This window comes from Aspergillus pseudotamarii (genome assembly GCF_009193445.1).
Source record: "Aspergillus pseudotamarii strain CBS 117625 unplaced genomic scaffold BDV38scaffold_1, whole genome shotgun sequence".
Classification (NCBI taxonomy): domain Eukaryota; kingdom Fungi; phylum Ascomycota; class Eurotiomycetes; order Eurotiales; family Aspergillaceae; genus Aspergillus; species Aspergillus pseudotamarii.
This window is the reverse complement of record NW_022475015.1, coordinates 1,393,383-1,415,087: the sequence shown is the minus strand read 5'-3', so window position 1 is coordinate 1,415,087 and position 21,705 is coordinate 1,393,383. Positions and strand designations below refer to the sequence as shown.

Here is a 21,705-nt window from a genome sequence, read left to right as displayed (position 1 = left end):
TGGGTGATCGTGAGCCACACGGCGGCTCGGATTGCTGCTTCGGGCTACGCTGTTTCCGATCGCTACGGGTTCCAGAACGCCAAACTCGGTCCAGACGAGTCTGAACACGGAACGGATGCAGTAAGAATCATCATCGGTCAAAGATATCTGGACGATGGTTGCATTCCTCAAGGGGCCAACCCAACAGTGTGTGCATAAGACATGGCTGTATATTCCATCAGCCGCCACGCAAGATCAGCGCAGAACTCCCCTGTCCCGCAAGTCCCAGTCGTTTACTCGTTCCTGAAGAAATCTCGCAAACACAAAGAAGTGAAAAAAAAAGGGAGAAGAAAAAAAAGTCAAAAGAAATGACAGACTCCCACCGTCGGCAACCCGAACGATCTGAAACTCAATGCCCGTCTCCAGTGTAGATGACCCATAACCACACCGCAAATAATTGGACCGAATGCCTACCATACATACACGAACTCAAAGAAACAAGGAGACTAAAGCCGCATTATAGTTCGTCTTCCAGGTACTTATAGACAAACTTGAAATCGGCCTTACGACGGTTCATCCTGTGTGCTGGGTTAGCGGTTTGTCCGAGACTCATCGGAGATTGAACTCCGACATGTAAAACAACTTCAATGCAAAAAAGACAAAAAAGGGGAGAACATCGTTAATAAAAAAAGGAAAAGTGAAAAGAAGACCCCACTCACCATGTACTCTCGTAATCAAAGAACCGATACGTCCCTTGTTCGAATTCCTCTGTGATGGTCTTGGGTTCCTCGTGCCGTTGGAACCAGGTCTGGTACTGCTTGTGGAATCGCCAACTTTGGTTCTTAAGCGCTTTGGCCGCGAGGAATTGCTGATACGTGCCTTGCCGGTAATAAAACAGGTAGAACAGAGTATCTGTATCGATCCTCCCCGTGTCGTATAACCGGGGGTCGTCGAAGATGGCAAGCGGCTCTTGAGGGTAATAAAGAGGGGTATTGTACGGGTTCTGAGGTTTATAGTGACGTGGTTTTTCAGCATCTGCCGGCTCGGGACAGGTGTTGAGTGATGCCGTAAGGAGCCGTTGCACTGACGGAGGGGGATTTGTGGAATTTTGTGCAGCCGCTCGGCTCTTGGTCACCTCGAAGGAATGAATCAGATCTTGCAGCCCCGGAGGCAGGTGGTATATCGATTCCTCCTCGCGCGACTCTTCCTTGCTCGCCTCACCGTTCACCGTTGGCTGTGCTTCCTTGGTGGCTGACGTCTCCGCCTTCCTGGTTGCAGGCGTCGACTGCACTGTATTCGACGCACTCGCGGCAGTGACATTGGGGCTGAGCGCGGGCGTCTTGGACCGCTCCTCCGAAGCGATACTTGTCGTCGCGGTCGGCTTAGATACAGGCTGTACAGAGGCAACGCTAGGGGAAGCAGTCGATGAAGGTCTAGAGACCAAACTGGCAGCGGGGAAAGCAGGGCTTGCGCCCGGCGGTGGGGGGAGGGGAGCAATGCCAACACCGTTCTTATCACTAGCTGCCGCCGCGGCCGCTGCGGAGGCGTATTTGAGGGTTTCCCCAGGTAGACGGGTGGGTGGTGGTGCGGGCTTCATCCCAGATGTGGCACTGGTGGACGTCGACGGATGTAGTGTCGCAAGCACTGGGAGCGGCGATTTCATCTGCGCGGAGGGTCTTCGAGGCGCCGTGGATTCGCTCTTGATGGGTTTCGGTTTCAAGTCCAGATCTTCCTCCTGGACAGATTGTGTATCCTGCGATGATACCCGGTCGTTGTCACCTGTCATGCCGAACTGTGCCTCAGTCTCACCATCTAGGTTCAGGTCATCATAAAGCGTTTCATCCTCGCCAGAGTAGTCCACATTATGCCCGTCCTCTACATAGTACTTTATGCTTTCCTTCAAGTCCAACACTTGGTTTACCTCCACGTTGCCGTTTTGCAGCGATCGTAGCAAGAGTTCCAGCTTGTTGACATGCCACTTATGTCGTTCCGTTATCCGCGTAAGATCCGCCAACCGGTTGGCCCTGGCGACGTCCTTCCTGCCCTTCTTCATCTGCACATGCAGCGTCTCTTCCTCCGCCTCCATGGCCTCTATCTTTTGTTGTAACTCGTCGACCATGCTCGATAAGAAGTCACTTGTCTCCACCTTTTCCTTTTCTCTCGGATCGAGTCTGGATGCGGCCGAAAGGCCCTCTTTCGAGTATGCTTTCGTCTTCATTTCCTTTTCTACCGCTTTGAACTGCTCCATGCACTGCACCTGTGTTAGCTACTCGCAAGTCCGATAAGCCGTTGGAGGGCAGGATTTGTCGGGGAATCGTTAGCCCACAGTTTCGATGGCTCGGCGCTGCTCCAGCAGCGGTCCCTTGTCTTTGACCTCATTGCCTGACGCCCATGACTTGATCTGGTCGCGATATCGTTGGAGCTTCTTGATCTCCCGTTTCAAGTTTTCCTCAAGCTTATCCCGTTGGGTCGGATTTGACGTGGAGCGGATCTTCTCGTAGATGCCCTCGAACGACTGAATACCTTCGGCGACCTTCTTGAAGGTCTTGTCGATCTCTTGTTGCGTCTTTCGCGATGTCATGGCTGCTGTTCACATGAACAGATGGACCACGGAAGGAGGCTGAAAATTGCACTTGAGGTGTGGGTTCAGGGTGGGTGGGAAGCGGAGAAAGGTAGGGCGGATGGGGGGATTCGTATGAACGTCGACGTCAAAGAATTCCGCCGTTGTAAATAAGGATCAAGGTTGCCGGGCAACTCTATCCTAAATTGAAGGACGTGTACGCGGTGGGGGAGTGAATTGATCAATTGTCAAGAGAAGTCCTGGGGGTGCAGGGTAGACAATCTCCTGATATGTGGTATGGATTCAGCGCCTGTCGAAGAGCTCAGTTGGCGCCAAGACTTGACGGGCGGCGTAATTCAGTATTGAAATCGGTTTGTACATAGATACCTTAAGTGTGTGCCTTAGGTTATTTCAGTGCGGTGCGGGAACCACTTAACTTTCCTCCGATTATCTGCCTTTCGCTACTCCTCCTCCTTGACCGATCATTTTGCCTCAAGTTTCTATAAGAATACCCGACTACTTTGATTCACCTCGCATATGCGAGTTAGTGATCTTCTAGTCGCCGACCTTGAACCCACCTGTGTTGTGAATTCCCGTGGTAAGTGAAAGCTCCGTTTACAGCAAGCCGCTACAGATCCATAGTTCCCTCGAGCGCTGTGTTCTCGAGCTGACCATGCCCGTGACTACAGTTTATTCGCACTCCTTATAACCCTCTTTATTCCACTTGCGACAAATTTCATGCGCCGATTGGTCAGATAATCTCATTATGAAGGGTTCGTCACCATTTCATCTTCTAGAGTGAGTACCTTCACTAAACGAACGCCAGCGGTTATACAGCGAGTCAAATCCGCGTCGGTTACAGTCGATGGCCAGCTAGTCTCTAGAATCGGTAGAGGTCTGCTCGTTCTGGCAGGTGTTGGCAAGGGGGACACAGAGAAGGATGCAGATACGTTAATACAGCGGATACTGAAAGCCAAGTTGTTCCCAGGCGATGAAGATAAGCAGGTAAGCCACTAGCCGACTGGATTGTCGGTAACGAGACGGATTGGTTCTGACGGATATCATTCGGTGCGAAGTGGAAGCGAAATGTTCAGGATATTGAAGGAGAGATTCTCTGCGGTATGTGATTATGCTTCGACTGTATCCAGATTGTGCTTGCTGACCGTCGCAGTGTCGCAATTTACACTCTATGGCCAATTGAAAAAGGGCAAGCAACCAGACTTCCACGACGCCGCTGACGTGGAGACTGCTCGCAAACTGTACGACTACTTCTTTCGACGACTGGGGGAAGCCTACAAGCCCGAACGGGTAAAGAACGGTATCTTCCAGGCGATGATGGAGGTCGAATTGAAGAACGATGGGCCGGTGGGTGTAGATTACCGCAGTGAAGATGCAGCGGTATAGCTATTGCTCGTTCATTTGCTGCTCCTTAACCTTTCTATGAATGGGTCACTAACGGATAGGGAAATCATTAGGTTACGATCGAGATCAATACACAGTTGCCGAAGAAGGAGAAATCGGATAAGGAAGAGCCGTCGCAGGTTCAGAAGAATATCGAAATTAACCTACCTCCTGAGTTGTTGCAATAATGGTTATATTTCCGTATTATGTATATGACACGTTTCTTATTTACCCCAACGGTCTTTCGTTTGCTTTTATTTTTTATACCCTGGGTTGGTACATAGATTGGATAGAACTTTGGGAGGGAGATTAATGAATGTCATTAATGATCCTGAGATCCATGATACATAAAAAAAAAAAAAAAAAAAAACGCCCCGCCAATGATCGACTGTGCCTCAATGGAATGATTTGTTGAATCACTACTAGTAGTAGTCTAGATTGCATGAATGGAAGAACTAAGCATTATTGTGCTAAGAATTGCATGGTGCGGAGACCCGTGATCAATGGAAGCTTCCTGAAGCATCACTCGTTCCCATTCTTACCTTCAGCTCCAGTCCACTTCTTTACCTCACCCTTCCCCTCTTCTCCTACTGACTCCTCTACCTGAATCACCTCAATCTATCCACTGATCCACTTTTCCAACCTAATTATCTACGCCGTTCTACCTTTGTATCTCCTATACTGCTCATCATGGCTGACTCTCAGCGTGCGTTTTGCTCTTTTTCTCCGCTGTGGGGTTCCGCCCTCACATCGCAAATCTAGTACTGATCGCATTCGAAATACAGGTCGTCCTCGTGTCTTCTTTGACATCCAGATTGGCAATGAAAAGACTGGCCGTATTGCCCTGGAATTGGTAGGTTAATTATAATTATCACAACCCCTTCCCCGTCGTTCATGGTTGTACAGCAGCCTTTGCTAACTACCCCGCCTTTCACAGTTCAATGATGGTCGGTCCCATTGCCAATGGAAATTTTCTTCGCTACACAAACACTGACCCTGTACAGTCGTGCCTAAGACCGCAGAAAACTTCCGTGCGCTCTGTACCGGAGAGAAGGGCATGGGAAAGCAGGGCAAGCCATTGCATTTTAAGGGTACGGCGCGTAACCCCGCTCCTGCATCCCACGGCGCATACGTCCTAACCCCCACCACATAGGTTCGATCTTCCACCGTGTGATCAAGCAATTTATGATCCAGGGTGGTGATTTCACTGCGTTTAATGGCACTGGCGGCGAATCGATCTACGGCGAGAAATTCCCCGACGAGAACTTTGAGCTCAAGCATGACAAACCTTTTCTCCTCTCCATGGCCAACTCCGGCCCCGGCACCAACGGCAGTCAGTTCTTCGTCACTACCGTCCCTACCCCTCATCTGGATGGCAAGCACGTGGTTTTCGGTGAAGTGATCAACGGAAAGAGTGTCGTCCGCAAGGTCGAGAACATGAACACCCAGGCAGACAAGCCTGTCAAGGACGTCACCATTGTCGACTGTGGTGAGCTCACGGGCCAGGACTACGATGATGCTGCCAAGCAAACCCCTGATGCTACCGGCGACCCCTACGAGGATTTTCCCGATGACCACCAGGGCGAGGAGCTGAATGCTCAGGTTTGCTTCAAGATTGCGTCGGAATTGAAGAACTACGGAAACGGTGCTTTCAAGAGCGGTAACCTTGCGCTTGGTTTGGAGAAGTACCAGAAGGGCCTACGCTACTTGCTCGAGTTTCCCGAGCCTGCTGAAAATGACCCTAAGGAGCTTGATGGCCAGATCAAGGCGCTCCGGTTTGCCCTGCACTCCAACTCTTCTCTTCTGGCCAACAAGTTGGCACAGTATGGAAACGGTCGGACCTGGGCTACCTACGCCTTGGATACTGCCAACGCAGCCAATGCGAAGGATGCCGACAAGGCCAAGGCCTACTACCGCCGTGCCGTAGCCCACAGCGGTCTGAAAGAAGAGGACGAGGCTCTGAAGGACCTCCAGGAAGCCGAGAAGCTAGCCCCCGGTGACGCCGGCATCACCAACGAAATTGCTAAGGTCAAGAAGGCCATCAAGGACCGCCAGGCCAAGGAACGCGCCACTGCGCAGAGGTTCTTCTCATAAGCGCGATAATGCCATGGATGATTCATGAACGTTTCTACTACCAACCACTCTATTTTCCTTCTGCATAAAAGCGACGTTTCGATTGCGTCATCTAGATAGTCGCACCGCTCCTGTATTCGTTTCTCCTTCTATCGTCATTTTCAATATTTTCCGGCTTTTGTGGCCTCTTCCCTAAAGACCATGTCTTTGGTATTCGGTAGCATGGTGAAATCGGCGCATTGACTTGCTATTTCCTAAGTTTTGATATGCGGATGTTGTTCGCTTAGCGGGTCATATCCAACAGTTAACATAAACTAGGAAACTTCTGAGATCTAATAACGGAGCAATAAAATAATGATCAATGGAAAGTACGAATATCTGGTATCTTCCAGGCACCGGTGGACGTTCAACAGCCTTCACGTACCCTTAAACAAACGCCAAGACCAGATAACAAGAAGATAACAAACAGCCCATGTACTCTGGCACGATATATATCAAGATTGACGACCCGTCTCAGCCAGAAACTTCTCATAACGCCCCTTGCCCCGTCGGCGCCAGCTCTTTCCCCAGATAAGCATAGGCACACCCATCGCCATAGAAAGGACCACACATATACCATAAAAGGTAAAGGCCCAGCCATAATTCGTGGCATTGATGAAATGTTGTACGGTGAACGAGATGGCGAAGTTGATAACAGACGAGCATATGGCGAGTACGATCACCAGTTCACCAGAAATCTAGGTACATGGTTAGTTAGTGAAGACCGGATGGGTTCAGTTATGATATCCGCTAGGAACATACCTTGTCGAAACATTCCATGGCGTAAGCTGTTGCAATACTGGTTGCTGAGACTTGTTGAGCTATCATGCAACACAAACCAACGGCGATGGTCATCCAATGTGCCCCTGCTGTAGCACCCCAGCCGTAGATGAAGTAACCCAAGGCTGCGAATATTAGTGGAAATACGTATGCCCAGAGTCGCATTTCTGGCTCTTTGTAACCCTTGTTGCGACGGGCTAGGAAGAGGACGAGCCAATCCGATAGGGATCCGATGCCCATCCTGTTTATATATGAGCTTTTGTTCACAACAAGACAGGGAGTGAATAAAGAAGGTGGTGGTTATTACTCACCCAAAGAAACTGCCGATGAGAGCAGAGAGGAACAATAGGCCGGTTGAACCGTTACTCCAGTTGTATGGAGCTTCTGTCATGATTTCGGAAATGGTGTTGAATGAGACGATTCCTGCTGTGCATCCGAACGCGAATTGTATACCAGCTAGGACGATATTCGGAAACGCGAAGAGATAAAACGGTCGTCGGAAATACTGGAACCATGTTGTCCGGTCGTCTTTAAAGTAATGCACGAGAGCAATTTTCTGGATATATGTCCGTGGTGGCATGTCCACTTCACCCGCGCCATTGCTCGGGGCAACTGACATATGGGGCTCCTCTTTCTGATGCTTCTCGGATTGCGTTTCAGGTGAAGCTTCATAGCTCTGTTCACCTTTCAAGGTTTCTGATGGTGTTCTTTCTGAGAAGCGGTAGCGCGGGAACATGGTGTCATCGAAGGTAAAGATGAACAACAAGATGAGGACTCCCTAGACGCGATGAGTTATTGATCTGGTGATAGGTAGAGGATATGTGTACTCACACAGGCAATTGCAACAATGGGCATACTCCATCTCCATCCAATACCATCGGATATATATCCTCCCAGTATGAGCCCGAGAATGGACCCCAGCTGCTGGAAGAAAATGTAAATCGCGATCATTCGACCTCGTTCGTGGGCAAAGAACGTATCGAAAATCTTCTCTCACTTAGCAGTGCACAGCATATAGACCAAGAAATGGGACTAACCGTAAGCTGAATTAGGGCTTGGTATGCTGCTGTGCCCATTCCACTAATAGTCGTCATAACATAATATTGGCCCGTTCCAACATAAAAGGCACCCCAGATACCACTCGCGCCGACAAATATCAAACTCAGGATGTAGACGATCTTTCGTCCGAACTTCATGGCCGTCGGAATCCAGATGATGTTGAAGAAGCCAAGCATGAGATAATTGAGGGCGGAGCCGCCGTTCATGTTTTCGAGACTAACACCGGTCTCATCGGATATAGTTGTCCATGATGCACCCCAGTTATTCTCGCCAAAGGAGTTCACGCATGCATAGGCGGAGATCAGGCATAAGGTCCAGTATTTTTTGTACTTGGGCCAGTTCTATAACCCATCTTAGTCATTGGTGAGCTAATTAAAGGGCATATATTTACCAGAGGATCAGCTGCGGAGCATGATGGCTGGGGGATCAGAAGAATATCATTCGCATGCGCGGCATCTGCCAAGTTCCCGGATGCTACATAAATAGTCAATACAAGATCTATACAGAGCCAGTTCAAAGTAGATGTACACGTACTGTCAACCAAGTAAACGGTTCCCGGGACATCAGTCAGGATGTCGTCAGTGGGAGCCATGTTGGGTTTGTAGTTCGTTCAACAGCTGTGAACACGCCTCCTTCCTGGGGGACGCATAGCTCCTTAAATACAACCGCAGCGGCGAATTTTGTAGACTTCCTCTGAGGGGAAGTGCACCCAATATCCCGTTCATCGTATCCCAGAGCTCCAATCATTGGACGAGCTTGCCGAGCTATCTAATGAAGCTTTACCGGCTACTTACGATAGGTCTAGGCGATGTAGTAGATTATCCGGCTCGACATACGCCATGTTCCCTTCCGCACGATATGTCCCGAGGTCTACGATTCCATATCCGGGCAAATGCATGAAGATACTCTAGAACGATAAGTAGTATACGATCCACCCGACAGGAGGGGGAGAATACGATAAGTGATCGACATGAGGGAAGCTCCAACCGACTGGTCATGATACAACGGGAATTTGATACTAGAAGGGACCTGGTGCGGAGAGAGCCTTGTGGTCCACAATTGGGTGGATTAATATCTAGATTTGCCACGAACGATAAAACGCGGGGACAGTCATGCGGGTATTGACCCGTTTGAGCAAGGGTTATCTCTGCTCCATGGTGAGGATGGCTATAAAAGATGTACAAGGTTGATGGAAAATGCGGAGAAGATGCGATAGCTTAAAGGGAGGAAGGTCCAAGCGGTTCTTCTCAATCTAACCCTAATCAGGTGATGGGCTGTTCACGAGCATCCAATCATATTGGGCACTGGGATGACCACTTCACTCATCCATGCATCATACTTCTTGTCTTCCCCTTCAATATATTCCATGTCGGGTTGATAAGGCCACCTTGCCATTTCTTGCTCCAGGAAATGGTCTAGGCTTTACCTGGTGCAGCTGTCGGGATGGCCGGCTGGTTTCTCTACTTGTTAATGGCATGACTTATTTGCCTATATAAAAACGAGGAAGTAGTTCCGCTGCGCTTCTGTAAACACCTTTCCGAACAACATCCCTCCTGCTTATGCCCTCAATAGCACAACAATGGCATCCTCCAACTTGACTCTCACATCATCTATCCTGATTGTCGGCGCAGGGACCTGGGGTTGTTCTACTGCTTTACATCTTGCCCGTCGAGGCTACAAAAATGTCACGGTCCTAGATCCGCACCCGGTCCCTTCCCCCATCGCAGCTGGCAATGACATTAACAAAATCATGGAGCACAGAGAGGTTAAAGGTACGTGAAATCTGTGACACAGATTAAACCGACTGTTCACTCACCCAGCGGAAAATCTAATAGCCTCTGAAACTGATCCTTGGAGTATCGCTTTCTCAACATGCACAAGAGCTGCACTGAAAGGCTGGAAAACCGATCCGGTATTTCAACCATACTTCCACGAAACGGGGGCAATTGTCTCCGGCCACACACCCTCTTTGATTAAACATATAGAAGAACACGAGATCGACTCGTCAGACGCAGAGTTCGTAAAACTGAACACTGCAGAGGATTTCCGCAAGACCATGCCCCCCGGCATCCTTACCGGCAACTTCCCCGGCTGGAAGGGATGGCTGAACAAGACTGGTGCTGGATGGATCCACGCCAAGAAGGCCATGTTCTCTGCATACACCGAGGCGAAGCGTCTAGGAGTCACTTTCATCACCGGCTCCCCGGAAGGAGACGTAGTATCTCTAGTTTACGAGAACGGAGACGTGGCCGGGGCTAGAACGGCGGACGGCACCATTCACCGGGCAGAACATACCATCCTTTCCGCAGGGGCTGGCAGTGACCGTCTCCTGGACTTTAAGAAACAGCTCCGTCCTACCGCATGGACGCTCTGCCACATTAAAATGACGCCCGAAGAGGCTAAGAAATATCGGAACCTTCCTGTGCTGTTCAACGTTGCTAAGGGATTCTTCATGGAACCCGATGAGGATAAACATGAACTTAAGATCTGCGACGAGCATCCTGGATATTGCAACTTCATCCCGGACCCGAAGCATGGCGGCGAGGTGCGCAGTATTCCGTTTGCAAAGCATCAAATTCCTCTCGAAGCCGAGGCCCGGGCAAGGGACTTCCTCCGTGATACGATGCCTCATCTCGCCGATAGGCCTCTGTCTTTTGCTCGTATATGCTGGGATGCTGATACAGTGGATCGCGCCTTCTTGATCGATAGACATCCCGAGTACCGCTCTTTGCTGCTTGCGGTCGGTGGATCTGGCAATGGAGCCATGCAAATGTCTACCATTGGTGGATTCATAACGGATGCTCTGGAGGGACACCTGCAAAAGGAACTGAAGCATGCACTACGGTGGAGACCTGAAATTGCCACCGAACGAGACTGGAAGGATACGCAGAATAGGTTTGGAGGTCCGAATAAAGTGATGGATTTTCAGAAAGTAGGAGAGAATGAGTGGACTAAGATTGGCGACGACAAGTGTCGGCTTTGAGCACAATGTGTACGAAGCTATTTGATAGCTTGTTACAATATCAATGACATGAAGCTATGGCATGAAAGGAATACTTACTCCCACTGGTTAGACAATGAAAGCAAAATCAGACTCTGAGCTACGTCAGTAGTATATGATAGGTTTCAGTCATACTTGAACCTTCCTTGAACGTAAGAGAAATGCAAGTTGTAGTTAACAATGATAGACTGCCTCTTCGGGCTGCATACTTACGAAAGCTCACCAAATTTCAATTCATCTTAAAATAATGTCATCCCAGTACTGACACTCTGTAGTATGACCGCATCAACTAGCTTCTCAATCATGTTAAAGAGCACAGAGCCACATCACGACCAAGTTAATTGTCACCGGCATCATCTCTGTCTTCAAGCGTAGCTGCCGACCTATAAGGTACCTCTCCAATAGGGATAGTGTAGCCAGTACACCCAAAGATAGGGAGCATCGACTCCCCAAGAATAGCAGCATCGGCCGATTTCATGTAGACATGCGGCGGATTCGGTAAGTTGTCCAGAGGATGAGCATCCTCCTGATAAGAGGGAACTGGCCTGGGTAGTATCCATGGTGTGCTATCCTCTAACATGATAGATATGGCTAGTTCAGGCAATCTTAGTAGTTTTAAGAGGCACCACCCTAGTACGGTTGGTTCAGTCTGTAGCCTCTTGATCTATCATCATAGGATCCTCATTTTCATGCAGTTGTGTATGCCAGAGGTTGTAGTATCGCCCTTGCTTTTCAAGTAATTCCCGGTGGGTCCCACTTTCAGCAATGCTACCATTATCCAGCACAAAGATGCGATCTGCATTGACTACAGTTGAAAGCCGGTGTGCGATAACGAAAGTTGTTCTGTCCTTGATGAGATATTTCAGGGCTTCTTGGATTTTGGCCTCTGTTTCAGTGTCTACAGCACTGGTTGCCTCGTCTAATATGAGAATGGGTGGGTTCTTCAGAATAGCTCGTGCAATCGCTAAGCGCTGGACCTCGCCGCCAGATAATTTGACACCCTGCTCCCCGACTTTGGTTTGATAGCCCTCTGCGAAAGAGTGAATCTTGTCATGAATTGCAGCCGCTTGACATGCTCGATAGACTTCTTCATCAGAAGCATCCAATTTGGCGTATCGAATATTATCCATAATCGAGGCGTTGAAAAGGATAGGGTTTTGCGGTACAATACCGATAGAATCCCGGAGAGAACCTTTTGTTACATCGCGAATATCATGGCCATCAATTTTGATACGCCCGGAGGTTACATCATAATGGCGAAGTAATAGCTTCACCAGCGAAGACTTTCCGGCTCCGGTGGTGCCAACCAAGGCGACAATGGCCCCGGGAGCTGCAGAGATATTGATGTCATGGACAGCCGGTTGCTTGTTGTTGTATGAAAAACACACATCCTTAAATTCAACATACCCCTGAACAGGTCCAAGATCAAAAGCATCGCACTTGTCAGACACCGTCGGTTTGGTGGTAAGCAGGTCGAGCAGCCGTTCAGCATCGATCAAGTCTGCAATCAACCACCTGTAATCCTTGGTCAAGTACTTGATCGGCCAAATGAGATAGTCCCAGTACTGTATTAGGAAAACAAAGTCTCCGGGCGACGCCCGGCCTTGACTGACCTCATGGGCAACGACGCATGCAAGGACTACAAAAGAAGCAGGAAAGCATGCCTCCATCAAACCAGTCGAGTACACATCTCGACAAGACCATTTTCGCTTTGCAGTGAGGTGTTCATCGACTGCCTCTGCGAAGCGGCATTTCTCATACGCGAACATGTTGAATGACGAAACCGTTAGCCATCCCTGAATAGCTTGATGCATCACACGCGCCTCGCCTCGCTCAGCCTTAGTCAGTTGCCGACGATTGTCGACGTTCCAGCGGGATGCAGCGACTTCCAATGACAGGAATGTCAGCGTTGCAATAAGCATGCACAATGCCGCCAGTGAGTTGAACTTGAGGTAAAGAAGGACAAACGCAACAAATAGGTCAATGACCGCTGGAGCTATCTCTAGGAAGCTGGTTTCCAAGACATTCGTAAGCGCGCCGCCCTGCTCAATAGACTTCATGACCTCAGCAGAGTCTCGTTCAGAGTGGAATTCCATCGTGAGATCCATGACGTGACTGAAGGCAGCGTTGGTGAGCTGTCGGTAAGAGAACTGCTGGATGGGAATCTTAACCAGTGACATTAGCATCTCCAACCCTGATTGCCCGTGGAGAATATTCAAAGCAAAGTATATCCCGAGGTCTGAGAGAGCAAGCTCCTGTGTGAAAAGCTTGTTCGCGATGCTACCCAGCTGCGTGGGCACCACCACATTCAACACACGATCGGTGATTAAGCATAACACACAGACCAGAAAGCACAACTGAACTTTGATATCTTTTCGCGGGATGAGGAACGGTAGAAAGACTTTGAAGGTTGAGAGATAGTCTATCCAATGACCTGACTTGCGAAGCTCCCCGATTCGAGTGTCAAGATCTTCCTCGTCTTCGTCGTCGGAGCTGTCTGTATCCGAGTCCGAGTCCGAGTCTAGGTTGCTGCAATGGTCACGGTATCGCTCGGATGCTATGGAACTGTCTGAGTTGCTGAGGCTGGACCTCGTTTCGTCCTTGGCTAGGAGCCTCGCACTCGCTCTCCGCAAGCGCAAATATACGATCACACAGTATACCAGCACGCCACCCCCATGAACCAGTGGGAGAGATTCCGCAACAAGCAGGGCTTGGCGTTTGGTGTAACGGGATCTATATATTGTATCAAGGACCAAGACAGGAACCCCCGAGACGAGTGAAATGACACAGAGGCCGGTTAATTCTGGCAACCAAGAATGTCTGCGTGTGACGAGTGAACCCCATGCCAAGGACAGGATTATCGGAAGCATAAGACGGTTCTGTATTTGTACATGCTCATGGCGTTCTCGGAAAACAATGATGACTTGAGTAACATAGTATGCGACTATGCATCCGATTGAACCGACAATGACAGCAGATCTGCGCGGCCGGGACGTCTTTTCAATTGTAGAGTGTCCATGGTTAACCAGGAAAGAGGAGAAGAGAAATAACAGCGTTATTACAGAGGCGGCGAACTGCAGGTGCTGCAGTACTTGTTCGGTGGTTGCGATGACCCTCATCTTGATCCTGCATGGGAGCGCCCAGAAGTGACATTTGGCATGGATTTATATAGATAGACGAGTGAAAGATGAGTCACGACGTGAAACAACTTGATCCAGTTTTGCTTCAAATGAATATAATTATTGTTGCCTAGAACTGACGATCTTTTCATGTTTCTTCAGCAGTCCAGCCAACCCAATGACTCAAGAAATGATTTCCTGTCAGAATGCTGTATACCAACCACTGCATAATTTATGCCTATGCAAGCCAAGCCCAGCATTCTAAAAGTATATCTTCTGTTGGTGGCGCCCTAAGGCCCGGAAAGTGGGTTCTTCCAGGCCGCTACTACTAGTAAGTGGGTCCACAACACCGAGCAAGTGTGAAAGAGCTAGCCTAGATAGGATAGTTATGAATTCATGGAAGAATCCATGAGAAATGAGGCAGCTTTCCACCATCATGATATTCTTTACTAAAGTAGAAACCTTAGTCTGTGAGTAAACGCCGCATGGAGGAGGACTACTCTACAGAGAACTACATAGTATTCCCCATAATGAACGATACCCACGATTTTCCATAGCACAGACTGTGGCTTGACAATAGGCGCTTTTCGTGGCAGAATCCGTTGAGGATGATCATATTCCTAATAAGTTAAACAAGATAAGGGAAGACAAAAAGTGACCTTGAATGATTCATTTGAGTGATCGTTGTATTTGACACCACACAGTCGATCCATCACTGGATTAGTTGCTAGCAAATGCACAGCTGCCCATATCCAATTGAACAACCTCGGCCTCAGGTCTGATATCAAAATCAAAGATATCCATCGGCACCCCCATCGTGGTGCAGGCATTCGGGATATCCACTATACCAGCAATATGGCCCTGAACCGGAGCACAACTAAGCAGTAAATAAATCTGGTAGTCACTGTAGCCATACCGACGAAGGTACTCGATCACGCGGAGACACGTCTGTCGATAGGCAACGGTAGCATCGAGGCAGTGCTGTTTCCCGTTCTCATCAACGGAGAAACCTTCGAAGGTGAGATATCGGCCAGGGCCAAACTGAGGCTCAACCGGTCCTGGATGGAAGATTGGCGACTTCATGCCTAACTTGGCCATGCCGCCCTTCATCACGGTGAACTTAAGAGTAATAACCCCGGCCATTTCAATGGCGCCACAGAAGGAGATTTCCCCATCACCCTGAGAGAAATGTAGGTCTCCTACGGAGAATTTAGCTCCTGGGACGTGGACCGGGAGGTACACTTTCGAGCCCCTGGAGAGGTTTTTGATGTCACAGTTTCCTCCATGTTCAGGACGACCCTGCTTTTATTAGTTCCGAGTAATGGCTTTGTTGGACTGGCAAATACCGGAATAGTTCGCGCTCCTTCTTTTGCGATTCTTTCCTTGAGACTGGCTTCCGCGCTCCCAGCATGTGCGCTTTTAGGCTCAGGTGGCTTCGCAACTTCGCGGCTGGTTGTATTGGCGGCAATCAATTCACCTTCACGGCGATTCCATTCTGCAAGGACCTCCGCGGAGGGTGCACATCCTAGGATACCAGGATGAATGAGGCCGGCAAAGCGTACATGAGGGATATGACGAGAGGAACAGAAGATGCCCTCGAAGTCCCAAATCGCCTTCGCTCTTTACAATTATAGGTTAGTCTCTTTTAAAGATCTGTGCAAAGAGAAGGGGAGGGAATTCCAGTAGGGGCCTTTTTCATACGATTCCGGATAGATTTCGTCCAAAAAGCCTCCTCCATTCTGCTTATGAAACACACCGGAGAACCCCCAAGGCTGGTCTTGAAAGGGCTGGACATCTTGGATTTCTACCAGAAGGACGTCTCCGGGTTCGGCATTTTCAATGTCGAACGGACCAGACAGGTAATGAATCTGTGTCAGGTCAACATTCTTAATGTCGTCGGCTGAGTCGTTGTTTTTGATTTGCCCTCCGGTCCAGTCCAGACATTCAATCTTGACGACTTCATTGTTGGCGATTTTACCGCAGGAGGGGACTATTATGAGATATATGGTTAGGCAAGATACTACATGTAATGATCGGGAGGTTTAGTTTACCATCGGGGTGCCAGCGGTTCTGGAGCATTCATTAGTATATATATGGGATGTATTGGAACAGGGCATTGAGGACATACATGTAATCCAGGCTGCTCCCAAGCTGGCTTATCCAGATCGACCTTCAGAGCTGTGCGGATGCCCTTGTGTCCCATATTTATACTGATATCTGACAGCGATTGATGTTTGGTTCTGTTCCAGTATATATCCACGATGAGAAGCTAAAATGAAGGGACCCAGGGGGCAAAGGCGCATTTAAGAGGGTTAGGGTTTTGGTTTAGGTTGCAACTCCAACTGAGGAGGCGAAGGTAACTCCGGTCTTCCCCTCATGGGCAGGATGATAATTGATTATCTTGGACTTATTCATTGTTTTACCAACCCCGCAGTTGGAGATTACGAAAACGATCGACTTATCGCGCTTATCAGCGGGCGTGGTCGGGAGCAATCAATTCAATGCTTTTTATATTCTATCTTATTGGAGAGGCCGGAATATGTTCCGCACCATCTCCAAGTACGAAGGATCAGTGGTGACGTGGATGAAGATGAAGCCACTGCTTCATCCATATCTTCCACTCATCTTATCTCCTTTGATATCCACAACTAAGAACACATCTACAGATCCTGAATGAACACCGTAACCTAGGCGAACTTCCGCCGAAGCGCATCGGGCTCATCACTCTTATCACCACCTTTCTTGTTCTGCGCAGCAACGTTGATCTTGTCAATGTTCTCCAGTGACAACTGCAGAAAATCGTGCTTGTTCTTCCAGGTCACCTGGCTTTCAGCAAAGCCTTCACTCTCCGCTGGGACTGGTGGAGGATCTGTGATCTTGGTAACAAGATAGGCCGTGGATGCTTGGGCAATACCGTACATGAGAACTCCAATGAACGGTGTCTTCAGCACAACAGTGAAGGCAAAGGCAAATCCAAATAGGACACCTTCCCGATCCGCAAACCAGCGGCGCTTCTGTTCATGAGTGTATTTGATACGGCAGAAGTATGGTTCGAGCTGTTGAAATTGTCAGATGTCATGCATGACCTTACAGGATTTACAGTATTCATGAGCACTCACGAGTTCACGCATCAAACTGCGGGAAGAGTAATAGGTGTGGAGGAAGGTGACCAAGTAGCGCTTGGGAAGCACGAGACCGGTTCCGAAGATGGCAGCTGCAGGGGCTGGGCCCACCATCTGCTGGAAGGAAAAGAACGAAGCTGCTGGCATCACGAATCGCCCGACGATGGGAAGAAGCGACAACAAAAAGATACCAAGCATCATCCCGACCTTGCGCCCATAGCGACGGACGAATACGAGCATCGATTCACCTTTCGGCTTAGACACCCCAACACTCCCTTTCGTGGAGTACATCGCAAGGCTTGGGTAGTACATGGCCCGTAGGGTCTTAGGATCGTCCGCCTTATGTTTGTCAACATAAGTTGAGTCGACCCATTTTATAGATTCCATAAAGCTGTCAAATAAGTACATGAAAATAATGTGGGTACGGAATAACGAGAGACTTACATCTCATCGAGAGTTGGGGTGATGTATCGCAGGAGCGTCATCACCAAGAAGGGAACCTGAAGGACCGATTTGCTCAGAAAATCAAGACTTTCAAGAAGAGTATCGTCCCACGTTGCGCTCTCCAAGTCGGCCATCCAAGATATGACCCATAGTAGAAACTTGACCCCGATGATCTAGGGGATATCGTCAGTCCTGTAGATCATTTCCTATTATGGCACTGGGAACATACGGGGATCTGAATGATTAATTCAATGGCAACTCCTACAGCAATCGCAAAACCCGCTTGTCGAAAGTGCTCATGCTTGAAGAGGTCTGGATTCCGTAGTGCTCGAACAGCTGTTGGCCAGTTGGTCAGCCACATGGTCAGCCACATTATCCACTAGTAAAGATGCCAAGATGATCTCCATCCCTGGCCCCTGGCCTTATCGATTGCTGAGGGCCCATGGAATCACGGTTTTGATAACCATGGTCGATTGGAGCTCATGACCCAATTGCCTGGAGACCTGAGTTCAGGTTGCTAATCAAGGATAACCCCTTCAGGACCAAAAGGGGCTATCCGGAAGTTCCGGACTCAAGGGTGGTTGATGTATTGGGGAGACTCACTTCCAACAATCGTGAGTTGAGCACCGCGAATGACGGCATTGGGCTCAAAATTGGGCATTTTGAGCGTTCTTTGTAGTTCAACACCTTCTCAGTGAAGGAGAAAAATATAGCAGAGTCAACGTGTATTCTTCGTTTTGTGGATCTTCTGGACCTGCAGGAAGAGCGCAGGCAGCCGCATAAGAACCTCTATGGCAGTGGCAGGGGATTGGCCAAGCAGCCGCCAGCTAAGCGCAGGCGCTTTTAGGACCCACAAGGGGCATGTGAGCTCTGCCTGAGGCTACGGTCCGTTCCTGATTCCCCCGCGGTTTTGTTGAGGCAAATCAGATGAACTTTATCACCCCGTATCACGCTGCTGACCAGAGATGGTCGTTCATTCTTTACATTCTCTCCCTCCATCGACACTCATTCTCAACTAACTGCGGTCTTTCTTCTCTCGCTTTCTACATCAAATCTCTATTGTCTCGCAATCGGCTTTGTCTATTCAATGTAACCTGTGTTGTTATCCGCCCTTTCTTTTTCACTAGCCCTCATGAACCATGACCGATACCTCGGATGCGCCGCTTGCTCAGATCCGTCGGTCTGCTACTCTCCCTTCGAAATTGAATCCACGTTCCAAACGCAGTGTAGAATCACTGAGACCTTCGGAAAATGATCTTTTTTACCACCCTGCAGCCAAAGTAGTCCATTTCGCCCCGAGAGCACTTGCGCCCATCCCGTCTAGCACCGCGCCAGCGGACTTCGATTACCCGGTTGATACGGTTGAAACCCTTCCGTGGAGATCCCCTACAGAACGAACAGTTGCATTTGCGCCCCTTCGACTCGAAAAGGTTCATGGCTTGACGGTGTTCTTGAAATGCGGCAGTGTCGTTCATGCAATCCTCAAGAACTCCCAATGTTGGTGTGTGGACGGAGAATCAACATTTGTTCTGCGCATTCGCCCTCTTACCTATTACCGTATCGAACTTCCCAATGAAACGGAAGAGGATAGGAAGTCCGTGACAGCAATGAAAGAGGCCTTGCTTCAGGTCCTCCGCTATGAAGTCACCCCTTGTCCGTTCAAAAGGGGGTTCACGGTCGAGATACCGGAGGAGGCCAGGGTTCCGCGGCGCAAAAGAGCATGGCGTCCGAAAGGACGACGGGAGAGCGCTCCTATCCTTTCAGCATACATACTTGATAAGAGTCCGGCCCGCGAAGACGCTCTGACTGATTCACTGAGCGCTGGCGAAGACACCGATGGCAATTTAACGGACGATAGCTGCTTCACAGCGAAAGGTAGCAATAGCACTGTCCTCGAAACTATTCCTGACGATAACGAACCTTCACTGCCCAACAATGTCCCCGAAATCACAGATTTGCCTCGACGCTCCGTGTCCGAAACTCAACAGAGCTTCCAGACCTTGCTGGCAAGGTTTGAAGACACACCTGAACCACCTGTGAAGCCCGAAATGCCATTATCTTCCAGTGTTGACTCATTTCACTCCATCGCTTCTTCACCCTCGTCGCCAACTGAATCAAATTCGGGCTCTCCTTTCCCTTCGGTCACATCAACTGACGGCACAGATCTCGGTCTGCGTGAAACCAGTAACAACCAGGATCACTTGGAGAATCCTAAATTCGAGAAGGTTGATTTTTCTGCAGGATGTACTGTACCAGAAGTTAAGTGCGAAGATTGCTGTTCACCTAGGCCCCGGGCTTCCCCCAGGGCTTCTTTCTCCGAGGAAGACTTTCGACGAGTGCCTGGTGCACTGCCGGATGATCAGATGTCCATTGCAAGCTATGCTGGTACATCTAAGACCACGGACTCCAACCCCAACCTCAGCAGCATGAGCATGGAATTTCGTCGTCGGTCCAAGGCGTCTCGGGAGCGAGAACTTTCGCCGATGCCACCTCAGTCCGCTTTAGCCCTTACCAGCCCCTCGGATAAGGAAAACACGGCCTCCCTGATTCAGAAGACATGCACGGTGGTCCTTATTCCTCCGATTCAGTTATTTATCGTCCTCATCCATATAGCTGCTCGGATCGTATTGGGCCCAGCTTTGACATCCGCTGTGGGGGAGTTGAATCATAAGTATGAGTACCAAGTGGCGGACCCTGAGGAGGCTGTGGACGACTTTGATCTTCCACTTGCACCCGACTGTCCCAGGAAGCAGTCGGTATCCGAAGCCAACTCCTGGGAGTTGGATTAAATGTACGGCCAAGGCAGCTTGTGTAACTTGGCTACCGGCGTCTCTGACGCATATCTCCTCTTTGCCTTCCTTTCTTTTTTCCTATCTGGTTCAATCTCTCGCCTTTAGTCCACTCACAGTATTCTTTCCACGCACTCTCTGTACTCCGTATGACGTCCCTGTTTCTATGATGATGAATCGTGTACTGTTCTACCATATTTGTCGGTTTTGGGTTATTGTACGGTTTGTTGGCGGATGGGTCTTGCTTTGACTATTTATTGTCTAATGTCCCCTTTGTAATTTAGCATATCTCAGTTATAGTCATAGCTAATATACCCTGCTATTATTCATTCCAAGAAGGGAATAAGATTGAATCGTTCATTGCTCGATTCGGTCCAGGTCCTCGGCTCATCAACCGGTCTAGGTATATGTATATCTAACATATCAACATGAAACGAACAAGTAAAAGAGAAGAGAAACGCAGGAGAGTAAAATGACCAGACAACGCCATCAATGCAAAGAACAAGCAGGACCAATCTCAACAACATCGTCCATCAAAGTGCCGATCCGTATGCCTAAGCCTTAGCAGCCTTCGCACCACCCTTCGCCTTAGCCTTGCCCTTCTTACGATCTCTCTTCTTCAAGCCTGTCATCCCGGCCTTGCAGACTTCCGCATAGCGGGTATAGAAAGCCTCGAGGTCCTCCGGCGCTACTATCGTCGACAGTTTCACTTTCGAGACGGTCTTCTTCTCGACCTTGTTGTTCTTCGGATTGGGCGCGTTGGTGTTGCCGTCTGTTGCTCGGATGAGGACAGATGGCCGCGATGAGGAGGAGGCGTTCTCTGATGATGCGGTGCTGTCAATGAGAGGCTTCTGGGTAAGGAAGACGGAGCCTCGGGCTTTCTGGGAGGTCTTGGAGAGGAGGTCGGAGAGGGAGGAGAAAAACTGTATATCATTAGTACAGACCCATACGCGCATAAAATATTCTCATGTAGCTAGGACAATGGAGAACGATGTACGTACCTCCTCGTGGCCGAGGTGTGGTGCCATTGTAGATTTGCGACGAACGGTATGAAATTCGCTTGTGTGCGATGTATCCGGGATAGGATGTCCCTATTCCGTGGCGTAGATACAACAACAACTAAGAAGATCCGGAGTCGGGGTTATTCCAAGCCAATTGAAAGATCGACAACGTTCAAAGACCTCTCTGTTCTGCAATTTCGAACTGGACACTAAACACCATCGTGACATCGGGCGGTCGAGACAACCCTCCGCAGTTGAGGGCGACTCACCGCCTTGGCTTAATCGCTCTCCGCCTCCACTCCGCCCACCTTTCTTCCCGGCATAAAAAAAAAGTTTCG

At 49.3% G+C, this 21,705-nt stretch overlaps 11 protein-coding genes across 11 annotated transcripts; 4 read left to right on the top strand and 7 right to left on the bottom strand.

Moving 5' to 3' along the window:
* Positions 1–169: 169 nt before the first annotated feature.
* Positions 170–575, bottom strand: BDV38DRAFT_6137 (uncharacterized protein). Its single transcript, XM_032063639.1, has one exon. The coding sequence runs from the start codon at positions 454–456 to the stop codon at positions 235–237; it is 222 nt and encodes a 73-aa protein (XP_031920082.1). The 5' UTR covers positions 457–575; the 3' UTR covers positions 170–234.
* On the bottom strand, positions 301–3,092 carry BDV38DRAFT_6165 (CNOT2/3/5 family protein). The gene is made up of 3 exons (XM_032063644.1): positions 2,306–3,092; positions 699–2,230; positions 301–557 (listed from the first exon to the last, which is right to left on the bottom strand). Exons 1-3 carry the CDS (start codon positions 2,558–2,560, stop codon positions 497–499), a joined length of 1,848 nt encoding a protein of 615 aa, XP_031920081.1. The 5' UTR covers positions 2,561–3,092; the 3' UTR covers positions 301–496.
* Positions 3,093–3,305: 213 nt separating this feature from the next.
* On the top strand, positions 3,306–4,128 carry BDV38DRAFT_277080 (D-aminoacyl-tRNA deacylase; the record flags this gene model as incomplete). Its single annotated transcript, XM_032058404.1, has 5 exons — positions 3,306–3,312; positions 3,366–3,544; positions 3,616–3,658; positions 3,711–3,937; positions 4,015–4,128. 5 exons carry the CDS (start codon positions 3,306–3,308, stop codon positions 4,126–4,128), a joined length of 570 nt encoding a protein of 189 aa, XP_031920080.1.
* Positions 4,129–4,416: 288 nt separating this feature from the next.
* Positions 4,417–6,353, top strand: BDV38DRAFT_5955 (cyclophilin-like domain-containing protein). The gene is made up of 5 exons (XM_032063604.1): positions 4,417–4,646; positions 4,726–4,793; positions 4,878–4,887; positions 4,945–5,031; positions 5,094–6,353. The coding sequence occupies exons 1-5, from the start codon at positions 4,631–4,633 to the stop codon at positions 6,032–6,034; spliced, it is 1,122 nt and encodes a 373-aa protein (XP_031920079.1). The 5' UTR covers positions 4,417–4,630; the 3' UTR covers positions 6,035–6,353.
* Positions 6,271–8,976, bottom strand: BDV38DRAFT_6020 (putative MFS transporter). The gene is made up of 7 exons (XM_032063616.1): positions 8,426–8,976; positions 8,283–8,365; positions 7,870–8,232; positions 7,664–7,819; positions 7,144–7,610; positions 6,815–7,073; positions 6,271–6,750 (listed from the first exon to the last, which is right to left on the bottom strand). Exons 1-7 carry the CDS (start codon positions 8,481–8,483, stop codon positions 6,508–6,510), a joined length of 1,629 nt encoding a protein of 542 aa, XP_031920078.1. The 5' UTR covers positions 8,484–8,976; the 3' UTR covers positions 6,271–6,507.
* A 494-nt stretch (positions 8,977–9,470) lies between these two features.
* On the top strand, positions 9,471–10,874 carry BDV38DRAFT_277077 (NAD(P)/FAD-dependent oxidoreductase; the record flags this gene model as incomplete). Its single annotated transcript, XM_032058403.1, has 2 exons — positions 9,471–9,663; positions 9,727–10,874. The coding sequence occupies 2 exons, from the start codon at positions 9,471–9,473 to the stop codon at positions 10,872–10,874; spliced, it is 1,341 nt and encodes a 446-aa protein (XP_031920077.1).
* Positions 10,875–11,205: 331 nt separating this feature from the next.
* BDV38DRAFT_5962 (ABC transporter ATP-binding protein) lies at positions 11,206–14,375 on the bottom strand. Its single transcript, XM_032063605.1, has one exon. It carries the CDS (start codon positions 14,009–14,011, stop codon positions 11,537–11,539), a length of 2,475 nt encoding a protein of 824 aa, XP_031920076.1. The 5' UTR covers positions 14,012–14,375; the 3' UTR covers positions 11,206–11,536.
* Positions 14,376–14,659: 284 nt separating this feature from the next.
* BDV38DRAFT_5950 (acetamidase/formamidase family protein) lies at positions 14,660–16,239 on the bottom strand. Its single transcript, XM_032063603.1, has 5 exons — positions 16,140–16,239; positions 16,063–16,081; positions 15,713–16,001; positions 15,358–15,631; positions 14,660–15,310 (listed from the first exon to the last, which is right to left on the bottom strand). Exons 1-5 carry the CDS (start codon positions 16,212–16,214, stop codon positions 14,732–14,734), a joined length of 1,236 nt encoding a protein of 411 aa, XP_031920075.1. The 5' UTR covers positions 16,215–16,239; the 3' UTR covers positions 14,660–14,731.
* A 265-nt stretch (positions 16,240–16,504) lies between these two features.
* On the bottom strand, positions 16,505–18,302 carry usgS (transmembrane protein UsgS). Its single transcript, XM_032053047.1, has 5 exons — positions 18,181–18,302; positions 17,807–17,913; positions 17,578–17,750; positions 17,131–17,524; positions 16,505–17,067 (listed from the first exon to the last, which is right to left on the bottom strand). Exons 1-5 carry the CDS (start codon positions 18,236–18,238, stop codon positions 16,699–16,701), a joined length of 1,101 nt encoding a protein of 366 aa, XP_031920074.1. The 5' UTR covers positions 18,239–18,302; the 3' UTR covers positions 16,505–16,698.
* Positions 18,303–18,492: 190 nt separating this feature from the next.
* Positions 18,493–20,699, top strand: BDV38DRAFT_232510 (uncharacterized protein). The gene has a single exon (XM_032053046.1). The coding sequence runs from the start codon at positions 18,717–18,719 to the stop codon at positions 20,364–20,366; it is 1,650 nt and encodes a 549-aa protein (XP_031920073.1). The 5' UTR covers positions 18,493–18,716; the 3' UTR covers positions 20,367–20,699.
* On the bottom strand, positions 20,695–21,699 carry BDV38DRAFT_232509 (signal recognition particle 14 kDa protein). The gene is made up of 2 exons (XM_032053045.1): positions 21,368–21,699; positions 20,695–21,289 (listed from the first exon to the last, which is right to left on the bottom strand). Exons 1-2 carry the CDS (start codon positions 21,392–21,394, stop codon positions 20,921–20,923), a joined length of 396 nt encoding a protein of 131 aa, XP_031920072.1. The 5' UTR covers positions 21,395–21,699; the 3' UTR covers positions 20,695–20,920.
* Between the last annotated feature and the right edge of the window lie 6 nt (positions 21,700–21,705).